Source organism: Manis pentadactyla, chromosome 4 (assembly GCF_030020395.1).
Source record: "Manis pentadactyla isolate mManPen7 chromosome 4, mManPen7.hap1, whole genome shotgun sequence".
Taxonomy (NCBI): Eukaryota; Metazoa; Chordata; class Mammalia; order Pholidota; family Manidae; genus Manis; species Manis pentadactyla.
In genome coordinates, this window is record NC_080022.1 from 140,872,406 (window position 1) to 140,888,896 (window position 16,491).

General features: G+C 35.8%; 1 protein-coding gene across 2 annotated transcripts in view; it reads right to left on the bottom strand.

The window, feature by feature from the left end:
* The window catches only part of RPA1 (replication protein A1), a 70,202-nt gene that overhangs the window by 48,089 nt on the left and 5,622 nt on the right, over window positions 1–16,491 (bottom strand). For both annotated transcript variants that reach the window (XM_036906176.2, XM_036906175.2), the window contains exon 2: window positions 1,251–1,301. In XM_036906176.2, the coding sequence (XP_036762071.1) occupies window positions 1,251–1,301 (51 nt within the window). The remainder of the gene's footprint in view (window positions 1–1,250; window positions 1,302–16,491) is intronic.

Below are 16,491 nucleotides of genomic sequence, written 5' to 3' on the forward strand. Positions count from 1 at the left end.
GTTCAACACAAACTAAACTGCTTGCCCATTCTCTTGACACCTAGCCAAGTAAAAGAAAACTGGACTTGATGATTCTCTGAACCTCTTTACTAACATTATTAAATACAACATAGACGAAAATAAAATGAGCTGCCAATACTCTTGTATTCTCTCTCCAATTCAAATTTAGTTGAAAATCAATTTTTAAAAACATGTAACAAGACATCTAATATATGCAAGGTACTGTGACTGCCTAGAAATACAAAACAAAACAAAACAAAACAAAAAATCCTTGCCTTGAAGGGGCCTACAACTGGGGTGGAGACAGAAGCAGAGAGACTTAAGATAGGTGTGCACACCAGAACCCAAGAATGGACTACAGTTGCCAAAGGGTAAGGGACTGGGGAGGGTGGGTAGGGAGGGATAAGGGGAATAAGGGGCATTACGATTAGTACACATAATGTAGGGGAGAGCACAGGGAAGGCAGTATAGTACAGAGAAGACAAGTAGTGATTCTCTAGCATCTTACTACACTGATGGACAGTGACTGTAATGGGGTATGTGGTGGGGACTTGATAATAGGGGGAATCTAGTAACCACAATGTTGCTCATGTGATTGTATATTAATGATACAAAAAAAAAAGATAGGTGTGCACACAATGATAAGGAGGCAGAGCCAAGACATTTTTCCCAACTTGAAGGAAATCAGAGGTAGCTCTCTGAGGGAAGTGAAACACATAAACAGAGCCTTAAGATCACTGACAGTGAGTCGGGGACACGGAGACCATTAGGCCTCCTGACTCAGAATCTGCAGGCATGACCCAGGATTCTGCTTCTACTGATTTTTAAAAATTCTGACTAAAATTTGAGAACCTCTTGAATGAATGATAGGGTTAATGAAGAATTTTAAGCAGACAAATTCATTTCAGGTAAATCTCTCTGGAGGTCATATGGAAGGCCGATTTAAGCAAAACAAACCCTAGGGCAGGAAGACAAGGAAGGAAGCAGTAGCAATGATGCAACTATAGCCCCATCAGTTGTGGAAAGAACAGAAAGGGAAAGCCTCAAATCTGACCTCCAAGGGTAACATAGTATTAAAAAAAAAAAGTCTGGTTCCTGTCTCAGGGTTACAACATGGACTAGCCTATTTTTGGTGATGACAGAGATGATTTCCTAGTGTGGACAAATCTGTACGTCCTTCATCAAATGTATTTATAATTACATGTAAGTTTAAAAAATGTCTGACATAAAATAGACATCTCAGTACTTACAATGACTTGGAGAATGGGTTTTATTGATGTATCTCCCTGTTGCATAATGGCCTGAAAGAGTTAATAACAGACTGTGAGATATGCATTCAAATCATGATTAAAATTTGACATATTTTTTTCCTAAACACATCTCCTTGGGCAAGGGAAACAAAAGCAAAAAGTAACAAATGGGACTACATCAAACTGAAAAGCTTCTGTACAGCAAAGGACACCATCAGGAGAGCAAAAAGGCATTCTACAATAGGGAGAATATATTTGTAAATGACATATCCAATAAGGGGTTAACATCTAAAATATATAAAGAACTCACACGCCTCAACACCTAAAAAGCAAATAACCTTATTAAAAAATGGACAGAGCATCTGAACAGACATTTCTCCAAAGAAGAAATTCAGATGGCCAACAGGAAAACTGAAAAGATACTCCACATCACTAATTATAAGGAAAGTGCAAATTAAAACCACAGTGAGATATCACCTCACACCAGTAAGGATGGCCAACATAAGAAAAGACTAGGAACAACAAATGCTGACGAGGATGCGGAGAATGGAGAACCCTCCTACACTGCTGGTGGGAATGTAAGCTAGTTCAACCATCAATCGGGAGGTTCCTCAAAAAACTAAAAATAGAAATACCACTTGACCCGGGAATTCCACTCCTTGGAATTTACCCAAAGAAAACAAATTCTCAGAATAAAAAAGACATATGCACCCATATGTTTATCATAGCACTATTTACAATAGCCAAGATATGGAAGCAAACTAAGTGTCCATCAGTAGATGAATGGATAAAGAAGAGGTGGTAAATATACACAATGGAATACTATTCAGCCATAAGAAAGAAACAAATCCTACCATTTGCAACAACATGGATGGAGCTAGGGGGTATTATGCTCACAGTGAATTAAGTCAGGCAGAGAAAGACAAATACCAAATGATTTCCCTCATTTGTGGAGTATAACAACAAAGAAAAACTGAAGGAATAAAATAGTGGCAGACTCACAGACTCCAAGAAGGGACTAGTGGTTACCAAAGGGGAGAGGTAGGGGAGAGGTGGGAGAAGGTGGGTGGGGAGAGAGGGAGAAGAGGATTGTGGGGTATCATGACTGGTGCACATGGTGTGTGTGTGAGGTCACGGGGAAGACAGTGCAGCTCAAAGAAGACAAATAGGGACTCTGTGGCATCTTACTACACTGATGGCAGTGACTCCAATGGGGTATGTGGGGGTACTCGATAATAAGGGTGAATGTAATAACCACATTGTTTTTCTTGTGAAACCTTCATGACAGTGTATATCAATGATACTTTAAATAAAAAATAAAAATAACTAAAAATAGAAATACCATTTGACCCAGGAATTCCACTCCTAGGAATTTACCTGAAGAAAACAAGATCCCAGATTCAAAAAGACATATGCACCCCTATGTTTACTGCAGCACTATTTACAATAGCCAAAATAGGGAAGCAACCTAAGTTGCTGTAGATGAATGGATAAAGATGTGGTACATATACACAATGGAATATTATTGTTTAGCAATAAGAATACAATAGAAGAAATATTCAGCTGTAAGAAGAAAACAAATCTTACTATTCGCAACAACATGGATGGAGCTGGAGGGTATCATGCTTAGTGAAATAAGCAAGGCAGAGAAAGACAAGTACCAAATGATTTCACTCATTTGTGGAGTATAACAAAGCAAAACTGAAGGAAGAAAACAGCAGCAGATTCACAGACTCCAAGAATGGACTAGCAGTTACCAAAGGGAAAGGGATTGGGCAGGTTAGGGAGGGAGGGAGAAGGGGATTGAGGGGTATTATGATTGGTACACATGGTATGGGGGGGTCACAGGGAAGACAGTGTAGCATGGAAAAGACAAGCAGTTACTCTGTGACATCTTACTACACTGATGGACCGTGACTTCAATGCAGTATGGGGGTGACTTGATAATATGGGTGAATGTAGTAACCACAATGTTGCTCATGTGAAGCCTTTATAAGATTGTGTATCAATGATACCTTAATTTAAAATATATATATATATATATATATATATATATGTACATACACAAAAAAATGACACATTTTTACAGTTTAGTATTTGGAATGAACACATATAACATTAAATTACTTTTTTGGACCTTATCATTTGACAATCTAAGTTTTATCACTTTGGGCAAATCATAAAATCATAAAAGTAGGATACATGCTCACCAACAAGGATACACTTAGTACATCTAAAATACTGGGATCACACAGGTACTCATTATTCATAGCTGCACATTAATTTCCCTATAATTACCATTTTAGGAAATTAGATAATAAGTATGGTAAATCCTTAATACCTATTCTGCAGAATGAGAGGATCTAGGTGAGTAGGGGACATGTAGGAGACAGACCTTGCACTGCATCCTCTTTTACACTTTTTGAATTTTAAACCTCATGACTCTATTAGCAATTATAAAAGTAACTTCTAAAATAACAAAATAATTATCAATCAGGCTTTTAGTTTGTTTTTTAAGCAATCATTTAAAGATAACCGTAAGAAAAACTAACAGTAGTTGAAATTGGTTGCCTGATCTCTGCTTTTGGCCTTGCTGAAATAAATGATCCCAGAGTAGCTTTTCCAACCATAAACTAAATAACTGGATGAAAATATATAAACTGTTTTCAAATACTGGACAACAGAAAGAGCAAGATTGTGATTCCTGTAAGGGAAACAAAGGAGGGGAGCTGTACAATCACCCTGGCTTTTTGCACAGAAGCACTTTTACAACATAGTACAAGGAAGGGGACCCAAGAACATGGCAGTCCTGTTGAATACACATCAGGAAGGTGAGTTAGTTGGATCTTCTGGATGCAGAGTACCAGAGAGAAGGGAGCTACATGAACAGAGAGCTTCAATAACCTACACAGGGGTTCCCTTGAGTCTTTAGCTGAATTCTAAATTGTGCATGCACTGAAGAGACTCCACAAAGCCAGGCAAAGAGTAAGTATTAGATAGCTATACTTAAAAATTACTGGAGCTCCCACAGGTTAGAATACATTTGAGTTCCAACCAGGAACCAGAGTGGAGAGAACTCAATAAACATCTGGTACATTCAGTAGAGACCCCAGGAAGGCCATGCTTTAGAAAAAGGACTAAACTAGACCCAAAGTAAAAGCTACTCTAGATCCACTCCAATCCCAAAGGGATCAGCTGATTCACAAGTAAATTAACATCTTGGTACTCCTTAAAGAAATACACATAACCCAGACACTGAATACTGTAATATTCCTGATATCCAGTATCTAGTAAAAAATTACTATGCAAAATATTATTTGAAGGTAGACATAAAGATGTATGCTACAACCCTGAAGCAGCAATTCTTAAATTGCAATCTGTGGGCCCAAGACCTTTTCAGGAGATCCATAAATTCAATACTATTTTCATCATAAAAAACAAGATTTTGCCCTTTTCACTCTCATTCACTCAATACAATGAAAAATTGGCAGAAGGACTAATGAAACCTTACACTATTAACACTGATGAATATCTGCTGGATGAAAGTCCATAAGAGAAATCACAGCAGTGCCACTTTTTAATGATACAGCAACTTGTTAAAATAAAGAACAAGATATATCATAAAGACTGAGTTAGTATCTCCTGCAGAATTCTACTTTTGTCTTACAAATGAATGAAATCTATTCATGTAGCTGGACTTGCTGCTTTGCTTGTATTCATCTGGTATCAGCACCAACTAATCGTCCAGTAAGATCTTCTCTCATGTTAATGCTTAACAACAAACACAAATTTTACTGAAATATTCAAAGTGTTGAATTGCTTTCTGAAACTCACGGTTTATCATGTACACTGGTGGTGCGAAGTGGCAGAAGGTAAAAATTACCAGCGCCTTAGCATAGTTACTGTACCAGCAGTAGTTGTATTTCTTCATTGCCTTGAATGCATGAGGGCTGGGGGGTCTCTAAAGAATAAACCTTGATGAAGATGTAAAATTAATTGTTACATTAAATATTCACCCCTGAGTGTAAAGTTTTTGTAATGTTCTATGTAATAAGAGAGAAAGTAAGCAGAGTACCTCTGCTGCAGACTAAATCAAGGCTGCCCCCCAGGGAAAAGCACTTGTGCAACTGAGCTGCAAGTTGCACTAGCCACACTTTTTTTCACAGAACATCATTTTTACTTGTAAGGGCAAATGACAAACTGATTATTCAGACTTGACAATTTAGTAGACATTTTCTCAAAAATAAGCAAAGTGAGCCTGTTTGCAAGGAAAACAATTAATAATGTTTGTTACTGGTAAGTGTTCTAGTAAAAATCAGAACTTTTGAAAGCCTGTATTCACCAACCATGAGATTTATAGCTTCCCATACTTAACAGACTTCTATGATTAAATCAGCAGTGATGGCAATACATGTGAATTTTTGTTATATAATAAAATACATCACCCCCTTAGAAGATCTGCATAATTCAATGAACCAATATTTTCAAATGACCAATGCATGACATTACAAATAATGCATAGTTAAAAGAGTCATTCAAAATGCAAGAAGGACCAATTTGCATTCCAACTAACCTTTAAGAAACCAGCATTTGTTGCGCTTTGATGTAGTATTAAAGGAAAACTTTTTCTACTCAAACATTTCTGACACCAAATGGGTAGGTTTTCCACATGAAGCAACTCTGCAGACACCAACTGGATGTCCTATGAGTCAATCAAATTCTGACACTATCCTATAGTGGAGACCTCACAGGTTAAGAGCTTAGTCCCACAAAACTGTTCCGCACCCACTTCAGACACCAATCTCATGCAGTGTGTCTCCAGGTTACCCACAATCTTGTTTGACTTAGCTACAAATTAGAGGAGTTTTCATGATCCTCTCTTCAGGCTCACAGAATTCAGGGGAACACTTTACTTAGTACTACTGGTTCGTTATAAATGATATGATAAATTATACAAAAGAACAACCAGATGAAGAGGTACATAAGGGCAAGGTCTGGAAGGGACCCAAGTGTAGGAGATGCTGTCTGTCCCTGTAGAGCATCGGGTACACCACCCTCCCAGCATGCAGATGTGTTCATCACCCTGGAAGCTCTCTGAGCCCTGTTGTTTAGGACTTTTTATGAAGGCCCCATGACACAGGCACAACTGATCAAATCACTGGTCATGGGTGACTGGCTCCATTACCAGCCTCTCTTCCAGGAGGGTGGCAGGATGAAACAGCTGCAAGTCCCACCTTCTAATTACATGGTTAGCTCCAGGGCAATCAGTTCCCATCCTGAAGCCGTCCTTCGGACCACCAAAAGTCACCTCCTTCAGGTAAACTCAGTTAAGGTGGAAAGGGGTTTGTTATAAATAAGCTCCTCCCATGCTTATCACTTAGGAAATTCCATCGATTTTAGAAACTCTGTGCCAGGAACTGGACAAAGACCAAATACATATTTTTTATCATACTTATCACAAGGATCAAAAAAGAAGTTTGAAGAGGCTATAAAATACTCCTCCTTTTTCTGACAACATATCTGTGGCCAGATTTCAGTTCAATGAAAAAAAAAAATGTTTATCAATATATGAAACGCCAAAGAAATCTGGTTCAAAGTAAAATTATGAATACAACACCTAGAGAAAGACTCAAATGAGATCAACCTCATGAATCTTCCTGAAAAGGATTTCAAAATAAAAGTCATTAACATGCTCATGGAGGTACAGAAAAATATTCAAGAACACAGGAATGAATTCCGGTCAGGGATCCAATCACCGAACAGCACAATGGAGGGTATAAAAAGCAGATTAGATATGGTGGAGGAGATGATAAATGAAAAAGAAAGTAGTGAAGAGGAATACAAAGAAGCTGAGGCACAGAGAGAAAAAAGTATCTCTAAGAATGAAAGAATATTGTGAGTACTGTGTAATCAATTTGAACGGAACAATATTTGCATTATAGGGGTACCAGAAGAAGAAGAGAGAAAAAGGGGCAGAAGTGTCTTTGAGAAGGTAATTGCTGAAAACTTCCCCAATCTGGGGAAGGAGATAGTCTCTCAGGCCATGGAGGTGCACAGATCTCCCAACACAAGGGACTCAAGGAAGACAACACCAAGACATATAGTAATTAAAATGGCAAAGATCAAGGACAAGGACAGATTATTGTGAAAATAAGAAATAAGATCACATACAAAGGAAAGCCCATCAGGCTATCATCAGACTTCTCGGCAGAAACCTTACAGGCCACAAGGGAGTGGCATGATGTATTTAATGCAATGAAGCAGAAGGGCCTGGAACCAAGAATACTTTATCCTGAAAGACTGTCATTTAAATTTGAAGGACAGATTAAATAATTTTCAGAGAAGCCAAAGCTGAGAGACTTTACCTCCCACAAACCATCTCTACAGTGTATTTTGGAGGGATGGCTATGTTCCTAAGGTTTAATAACTGTCACCAGAGGTAATAAAACCACAGTAAAGAAAGTAGAACAGCTAATTACTAAGCAAATGCAAAATTAAATCAACTATCCCCAAAGTCAATCAAGGGATAGACAAAGAGTACAGAATATGATACCTAATATATAAAGAATGGAGGAAGAAGAAAAAGGAGGAGAAAAAAAGAACCTTTAGATTGTGTTTGTAATAGCATATTAAGTGAGTTAAGTTAGACTCTTAGTAAGGAAGTTAACCTTCAACCTTTGGTAACCACGAATCTAAAGCCTGCAATGGCAATAAGTTCATACCTATCGATAATCACCTTAAATGTAAAATGGACTGAATGCACCAATCAAAAGATACTGAGTCACTAAATGGATAAAAAAACAAGACCCATCTATATGCTGCCTACAAGAGACTCACTTTAAACCCAAAGACATACACAGACTAAAAGTGAAGGGATGGAAAAAGATATTTCATGCAACTAATAGGGAGAAAAAAGCAGGAGTTGCAGTACTTGTATTAGACAAAATAGACTTCATAACAAAGAAAGTCACAAGAGACAAAAAAGGACATTACACAATGATTAATTAAGGGGTCAATCCAACAAGAAGATATAACCATTATAAATATCTATGGGCCCAACACAGGAGCACGTACATATGTGAAACAAATATTAACAGAATTAAAAGGGGAAATAGAATGCAATGCATTCATTCTAGAAGAGTTCAACACTCCACTCACTCTGAAGGACAGATCAAGCAGACAGAAGATAAGTAAGGAGACAGAACCACTGAACAACACATTAGAACAGATGGACCTAACAGACATCTACAGAATTCTACACCCCAAAGCAGCAGAGTACACTTTTTCTCAAGCACACATGGAACATTTTCAAGAATAGATCATATACTAGGACACAAAAAGAGCCTCAGTAAATTCAAAAACATTGAAATTGTACCAAACTGTTTCTCAGACCACAAAGGTATGGAACTAGAAATAAATTATGCAAAGAAAATGAAAACTCCCACAAACACATGGAGGCTTCACAACATGCTCCTAAATAACCAAAGGACCAATGACCAAATAAAAACAGAGATCAAGCAATATACTGAGACAAATAACAATAATAATTCAACTCCACAAAATCTGTGGGACATAGCAAAGGCTAAGAGGAAAGTATATTGCAATAAAGGCCTGCCTCAGGAAAGAAGAACAATCCCATATGAGCAGTCTAAACCCACAATTTACAAAATTAGAAAAAGAACAAATGAGGCAGGCCCAAAGTCAGTAGAAGGAGGGACATAATAAAGATTAGAGCAGAAATAAATAAAATTGAGAAGAATAAAACAATAGAAAGAATCAATGAAAGCAAGAGCTGGTTCTTCGAGAAAATAAACAAAATAGATAAACCCCCAGCCAGACTTACCAAGAAAAAAAGAGAGTCTACACACATAAACAGTATCAGAAATGAGAAAGGAAAAAACCTGACAGACACCACAGAAATGCAAAGAATTATTAGAGAATACTATGAAAAATTATATGCTAACAAACTGGATAACCTAGAAGAAATGGACAACTTTCTAAAAAAATACAACCTTCCAAGGCTGACCCAGAAAAAAACAGAAAATCTGAACAGACCAATTACCAGCAAGGAAATTGGATTGGTAATCAAAATACTACCTAAGAACAAAACCCCTGCACCAGATGACTTCACCGCTGAATTTTATCAAGCATTTAGTGAGGACCCAATACCCATCCTCCTTAAAGTTTTCCAAAGAGTAGAAGAAGAGGGAATACTTCAAAACTCATTCTATGAGGCCAGCATCACTCTAATAGCAAAACCAGGCAAAGACACCACAAAAAAAGAAAATTACAGACCAATATCCCTGATGAACATAGATGCAAAAATACTCACCAATATATTTGCAAACCAAATTCAAAAACAGATAAAAAAGATCACCCATCAAGGTCAAGTCAGATTTATTCCAGGGATGCAAGGATGGTACAACATTTGAAAATCCATCACATAGTACATCACATCAACAAAAAGAAGGACAAAAACCACACGATCATCTCCATAGATGCTGAAAAAGCATTTGACAAAATTCAACATCCATTCATGATAAAAACTCTAAACAAAATGGGTACAGAGGGCAAGTACCTCAACATAATAAAGGCCATGTATGACAAACCCATAGCCAACAGTATACTTACAGCAAGAAGCTGAAAGCTTTTCCTTTAAGATAGGGAACAAGACAATGATGCCAACTCTCCTCACTTCTATTCAACATAGTACTGGAGGCCCTAGCCACAGCAATCAGACAACACAAAGAAATAAAAGGCATCCAGATTGGCAAAGAAGAAGTTAATGTGTCCCTATTTGCAGATGACATGATATTGTACATAAAAAACCCTAAAGAATCCACTCCCAAACTACTAGATCTAATAACTGAATTCAGCAAAGCTGTGGGATACAAAATTAATACACAGAAATCTGTTGCATTCCTATACACTAACAATGAACTAGCAGAAAGAGAAATCAGGAAAACAATTCGATTCACAGTTGCATCAAAAAGAATAAAATACCTAGGAATAAACTTAACCAAGAAAGTGAAAGACCTATATCCTGAAATCTAAAAGACACTCATGAGAGAAATTAAAGTAGATACCAATAAATGGAAATACATCCCGTGCTCACGGATAGGAAGAACTAATATTGTCAAAATGGTCATCCTGCCTAAAGCAATCTACAGATTCAATGCAATTCCTATCAAAATACCAATAGCATTCTTCAACACACTAGAGAAAATCGTTCTAAAATTCATATGGAACCACAAAAGACCTTGAATAGCCAAAGCAATCCTGAGAAGGAAGAATAAAGCTGGGGGGATTATGTTCACCAACTTCAAGCTCTACTACAAAGCCACAGTAATCAAGACAATTTGGTACAAGCACAAGAACAGACCCATAGACTAATGGAATAGACTAGAGAGCCCTGATATAAACCCAACCATATATGGTCAATTAATATACAATGAAGGAGCTATGGACATACAATGGGGAAATGACAGCCTCTTCAACAACTGGTGTTGGCAAAACTGGACAGCTACATGCAAGAGAATGAAACTGGATTATTGTTTAACCCCATACACAAAAGTAAACTTGAAATGGATCAAAGATCTGAATGTAAGTCATGAAACTACAAAACTCTTATAAGACAACATAGGCTCCTGAATATAAGCATGAGCAACTTCTTTCTGAATGCATCCCTTGAGCAAGGGAAACAAAAGCAAAAATGAACACATGGTACTATATCAAACTAAAAAGTTTTCTGTATGGCAAAGGACACCATCAACAGAACAAAAAGGCATCCTACAGTATTGGAGAATATATTTGTAAATGACATATCTGACAAGGGGTTAACATCTAAAATATATAAAAACTCACATGCCTCAACACTCAAAAAGTAACTAACCCAATTAAAAAATGGGCAGAGGATATGAAAAGACAATTCTCCACAGAAGAAATTCAGATGGTCAACAGGCACGTGAAAGGATGCTCCACATTACTAATCATCAGGGAAATGCAAATTAAAACCACACTGAGATATCATCTCACACCAGTAAGGATAGCCATCATCGAAAAGAGTAAGAACAACAAATGCTGTCGAGTATGCAGAGAAAGGGGAACCCTCCTACACTGCTGGTGGGAATGTAAACTAGTTCAACCATTGTGGAAAGCAATATGGAGGTTCCTCAAAAAACTAAAAACAGAAATACCATTTGACACAGGAATTCTACTCCTTGGAATTTACCCAAAGAATACTACTTCTCAGACTCAAAAAGACATATGCACCCCTATGTTTATCGCAGCACTATTTACAATAGCCAAGAAATGGAAGCAACCTAAGTGTCCATCAGTAGATGAATGGATAAAGAGGTGGTACATATACACAATGGAATACTATTCAGCCATAAGAAAGAAACAAATCCTACCATTTGCAACAACATGGATGGAGCTGGAGGATATTATGCCCAGTGAAATAAGCCAGGTGGAGAAAGACAAGTGCCAAATCATTTCCCTCATTTGTGGAGTATAACAACGAAGCAAAACTGAAGGAACAAAACAGGCACAGACTCACGGACTCCAAGAAGGGACTAGCAGTTACCGAAAGTGGGGGGTGTGGGAGGGTGAGTCGGGAAGGAGGAAGATGGGGATTGCAGGGTATTGTGTTTAGAACACATGGTGTGAGGGGTCACGGGGAAAACAGTGTAGCACAGAGAAGGCAAACAGTGAATCTGTGGTACCTTACTACACTGATGGACAGTGCCTGCATTGGGGTATGGGTGGGGAGTTGATAATATGGGTGAATGTAGTAACCACATTGTTTTTTTCATGTGAAACCTTAATAAGAGTGTATATCAATAATACCTTAATAAAAAATTTTTTTAAATTGAATCATAAAAAATACTGAAATAATCCAAAAGTCAGGAAAAGCTAAAAAGGAAGAAAAAAACAACAAAAAACAGATGGGACAAATAGAAAACAAGTAGCCAAAAGAAAAACTTAAACTCAAACATTTAATTATATTAAGTGTAAATGGTTCAATTAAAAGGCAGAAACTGCCATAATGAACAAGACCTAATTATTTGCTGTTTACAAAAAATGCACTTCAAATATAACAAGCCAAGTTAAAAATAAAACATTGGACAAAGATGTATCATTAACAGCAGGTAAAGTAGACTTCAGGACAAGGAATGTTATCACCAGGGATAAAAAAGGACATTTTATAATAATAATAGGGTTGATTCCTGAAAGAGACACAGTGTGTGCACCTAACAATAAGAGTTTCAAAACACATGAAGCAAAAACTGACAGAATTAAAAGGAGAAATAGACAAATCCTACATTACAGTTGGTGGTTTCAACATTCTTCTCTCAGTAATTGACAGGGCAAATAGCCAAAAATATATAGAAGAAAAAAAGAGATTAAACTATAGATCAACTTGACCTAATTAGATCACCTAACAATTACAGAATACACATTCTTTTAAATGCACCTGGAACATTTCCATCAAGATAGTCCATATGTAAGGCAATAAAAGAAGTCTCAATAAATGTTAAAAGACTGAATTCATACAGGGTAGGTCTGACCACACTGGAATTAAACTAGAAATCGGTAACAATGTGCTATCTAGAAAACCTAACTTGTAAGTTAACAGTAAACCCATCTGTTTAAGAAGAAATCACAAGAGAAATTAGAAAGTATGATTAACAAAATGAAAATGCAATCTAAATTTGTACTATGTAACTATAGCAATGCTTAAAGAGCAAATTATACCTTTAGGTTCTTACATTTAGAGAAGAAAAAAATGTCCAAAATCAATTATATAAGCTTCCACCAGAAGAAACCAGAAGAATGTGTCAAACCCAAGTATGTAGCAGGAAGGAAATACTAAAAGCAAAAATAAGTGAAAGAGAAAATGGATAACAGGAAAAATAACAACTGAACCAAAATCTGGTTCTTTGAAAATATCAATAAAACCAATAAACCTCCAGCTAGTCAAGAAAAAGAAAACATTTATTTTCAGTATCAGGAATGCAAAAGGCATCACCATAAATCCTACGTATATTAGGAACAACTTTATGAAACAACAGATTAAATAGATAAGACCCTTGAAAAAGACAAATGTTTAAAGCTGACACACAAAATGCAGGAAATCTAGATAGTTCCATATCTATAAAAGAAATTGAATTTATAATTTAAAATATTCCAACAGAGAAAACTCTAGGTCTAGATGACTTTAATGGTAAATTCTATCTAACATTTAAGGACAAAAAATACCAATCTTGCATAAATTATTTCAGGATATAAAAGAGTACACTTTCCAACTCATTTTATGATACAGGCTTTATCCTGATAAAAAAACAAAGTCATCCTAAGAAAGAGAAACTATAGACCTATATACCATTCATGAACAAACATGCAAAAACCCTCAATGTTAGTGTTATCAAATCCAGCAGTATATAAAATGGATATAATATGCCATAACCAAGTGAGGTTTATCCCAAGAAGATTTACTCAACATCCAAAAACTATCAGTGTAACTTGTCACATAACAGAATAAAGAAAAACCAGAACACTCTCAAAAGATGGAGAAAAAGTATTTGACAACATTCATTCATAGATAAGAGTCTCAGCAAAGTGGGAATAGGAGAGGCTAAACTGACAACAGGTATCCATAAAAAAATCTAGTTACCATGATACTTAATGGCAAAAGACTGAATTATTTCCCCCCAACATCAGGAACAAAACAAGGATATAGCTCTCGCCACTTTTATCAATAGGGTATTAGAGCTCCTGGCAATAAGGCATAAAAAAGAAATAAAAACACAAAGATTGAAAAGGAAGAAATAAAACTATCTTTATTTGAACATAATATGGTCAAATATATAGAAAATCCTAAGGAATATGCAAAAAAACTAAACTTAGCAAATTTGTAGGACACCAGGTTACTATACAAAAATCAATTGTATTTTTATATACTGCCAATAAATGAGAAAATTAATTTTTTTAAATGCCATTTTAATACTATCAAAAATAAAATACCTAAGTCTAACAATACATATGTAAGACCTGCACACTGATAACTATAAAAAACTGAGAAAAATGAAAAGCCTAAATTAGAGCTATACTTTGTCCATCATTTGACTTAATGTTTATGTCAATTAACCCCAAGCTGATCTATAAATGCAATGTACTATCAATTAAAATTCCATCATTCTTTATTAGAAGTTGATAAGCTGATTCTAAAATGCCCATGAAAATACAGAAAACCTAGTTTCAGTAAAAGAAGTCTGAAAAAAAAAATGAAGCTGGGGGAATTTACACTACCCAATTTCAAGGCTTAGTAAAAAACTAGTTATGCAGACAATGTGGTATTGGTATAACCACTCACATACAGAGAAATAGCAGAACAGAGATTCCAGAAATAGACCCACACATATATAGATTTTTATCTTTTTTGTTTTTATTTAATGTTTTAATTATCTTCTGGGGAAAACACTGACAAATGGTCAGAGCCCCCATATCCTAATCTTTTCATCAAGGCACCTTTCCTAATAATATGGTTCAACTGTGAATGTCTAAGTCAGGGTGTGAAGGGTGGGGGTGGGGATGGGGAAAAAAATTCTAGAGTTAGAGGATACAGAAAAAATAAAATTGACAATTGTTACACATTAAAAACACAGATTTTAAAAACAAAGCTACAGCCCCAACAAACCAAAATTTAAATGCTCAGAATTGGCAACACAAAAATTCTCTCCTGACTTGTATCATGGCAGTCTGAACACCCCCAAAAAATTGTGCCAGAGTTTAGAAAACAAATATACAATAAAACACACACAAACACACACCATGCACACAGATTGCAAACTTCAGGTAATTATTTTGGATTGCAATCCAAGGATAAATTTAATGTCTAAACAGTCTAATAAAATGACCATTTGGAAAGTATAAAAAAAAATGTTATCAAAGGTGACGATGGTCTTTACAACAAATGAGCAACTGCTTAACTGCATGGGAAAAAATGATCTATACACCAAACATACAGTAAACTTGAAATTGATAACAGACCTGAACAGAAACTAAAACTAAAAACTTCTTAAAAGAAACAGAAGAAAAGATTTGTGACAAAGGCAAAGATTTCTTAGGACGCAAAAACACAATTCAGAAAAGGAAAAAAAAAAAAAGAATCACCAAAACTTAAAACTGCTCTTCAAAAAAAAAACCCCATTAGAAAATTGAAAAGGCAGACTTCTGATTGGGAGAAAACATGTGATGCTTACATTTAACAAGACATATCCAGATGAAACAGAGTTCTTACAGCTAATTAGTAAGAACAAGGCCCAGATTTTTAAATGAGCAAAAGATATGAACAGATGCTTCACAAAAGATATAACTGATAAACATATGAAAAGATGCTCAATATCTTTAGTAATCAGGGAAATACAAATTAAGACCACAATCACTAGAATAGTTAAAAAGACTGACAAAACTAAGTGTTTATGAGACTATGGGCAACTAGAATTCTCATAACCACTTGGGAAAGTTTGAGTTTCTTAGAAAAGTTAAACAGTTACCGTATGACCCATCTATTGCATTAATAGATATTTATCCCATAGTGATAATATATTTCCAACAAAAAGGCTGGTACATGAATGTTCATAGCATCTTCATTTACAATTGCTGAAAAACAAAAATAACCCAAATATTCAAGAACAGGTAAATAAACAAATGGTATTTATTCATGAAATGGAATACTACTCAGCAATAAAAAAGATACAAACTACTGAAACTTGGATTAAATCTCCAAAGACGCTAGAGACAAAAGGGCACATCTTACTCGATTTCACTTATATGAAGTTTTGTAACAGCTCAAACTTATCTATAGGGACAGAAACCAGACTCTTGAACAGCGGTTGCCTAGGGTAGACGCAGTGGATGGGGAAGAAGCAGATCATAGTAATATGGTTACAGACGTATGGACATTTGTCAAAATTCATCAAACTGCACACAATTTTATGAGTTTTTACTATGTATGTATCATATGTATTATACATATGTTTCATTACATGTAAATCAAACTGAACATTAATATAGGTGACTTTTTTTTTTAAGAAAGTAGTTTTTTCTGGGGAATAGAACTAGGGTAAGGTGGTACAAAGGTAATTTAATTAGACCCTTCCTGTTCTGTTTGGTTTTAAAACCACATGCATGTATTATTTTTATTATTTTTTTTAAGGTATCATTGATATACACTCTT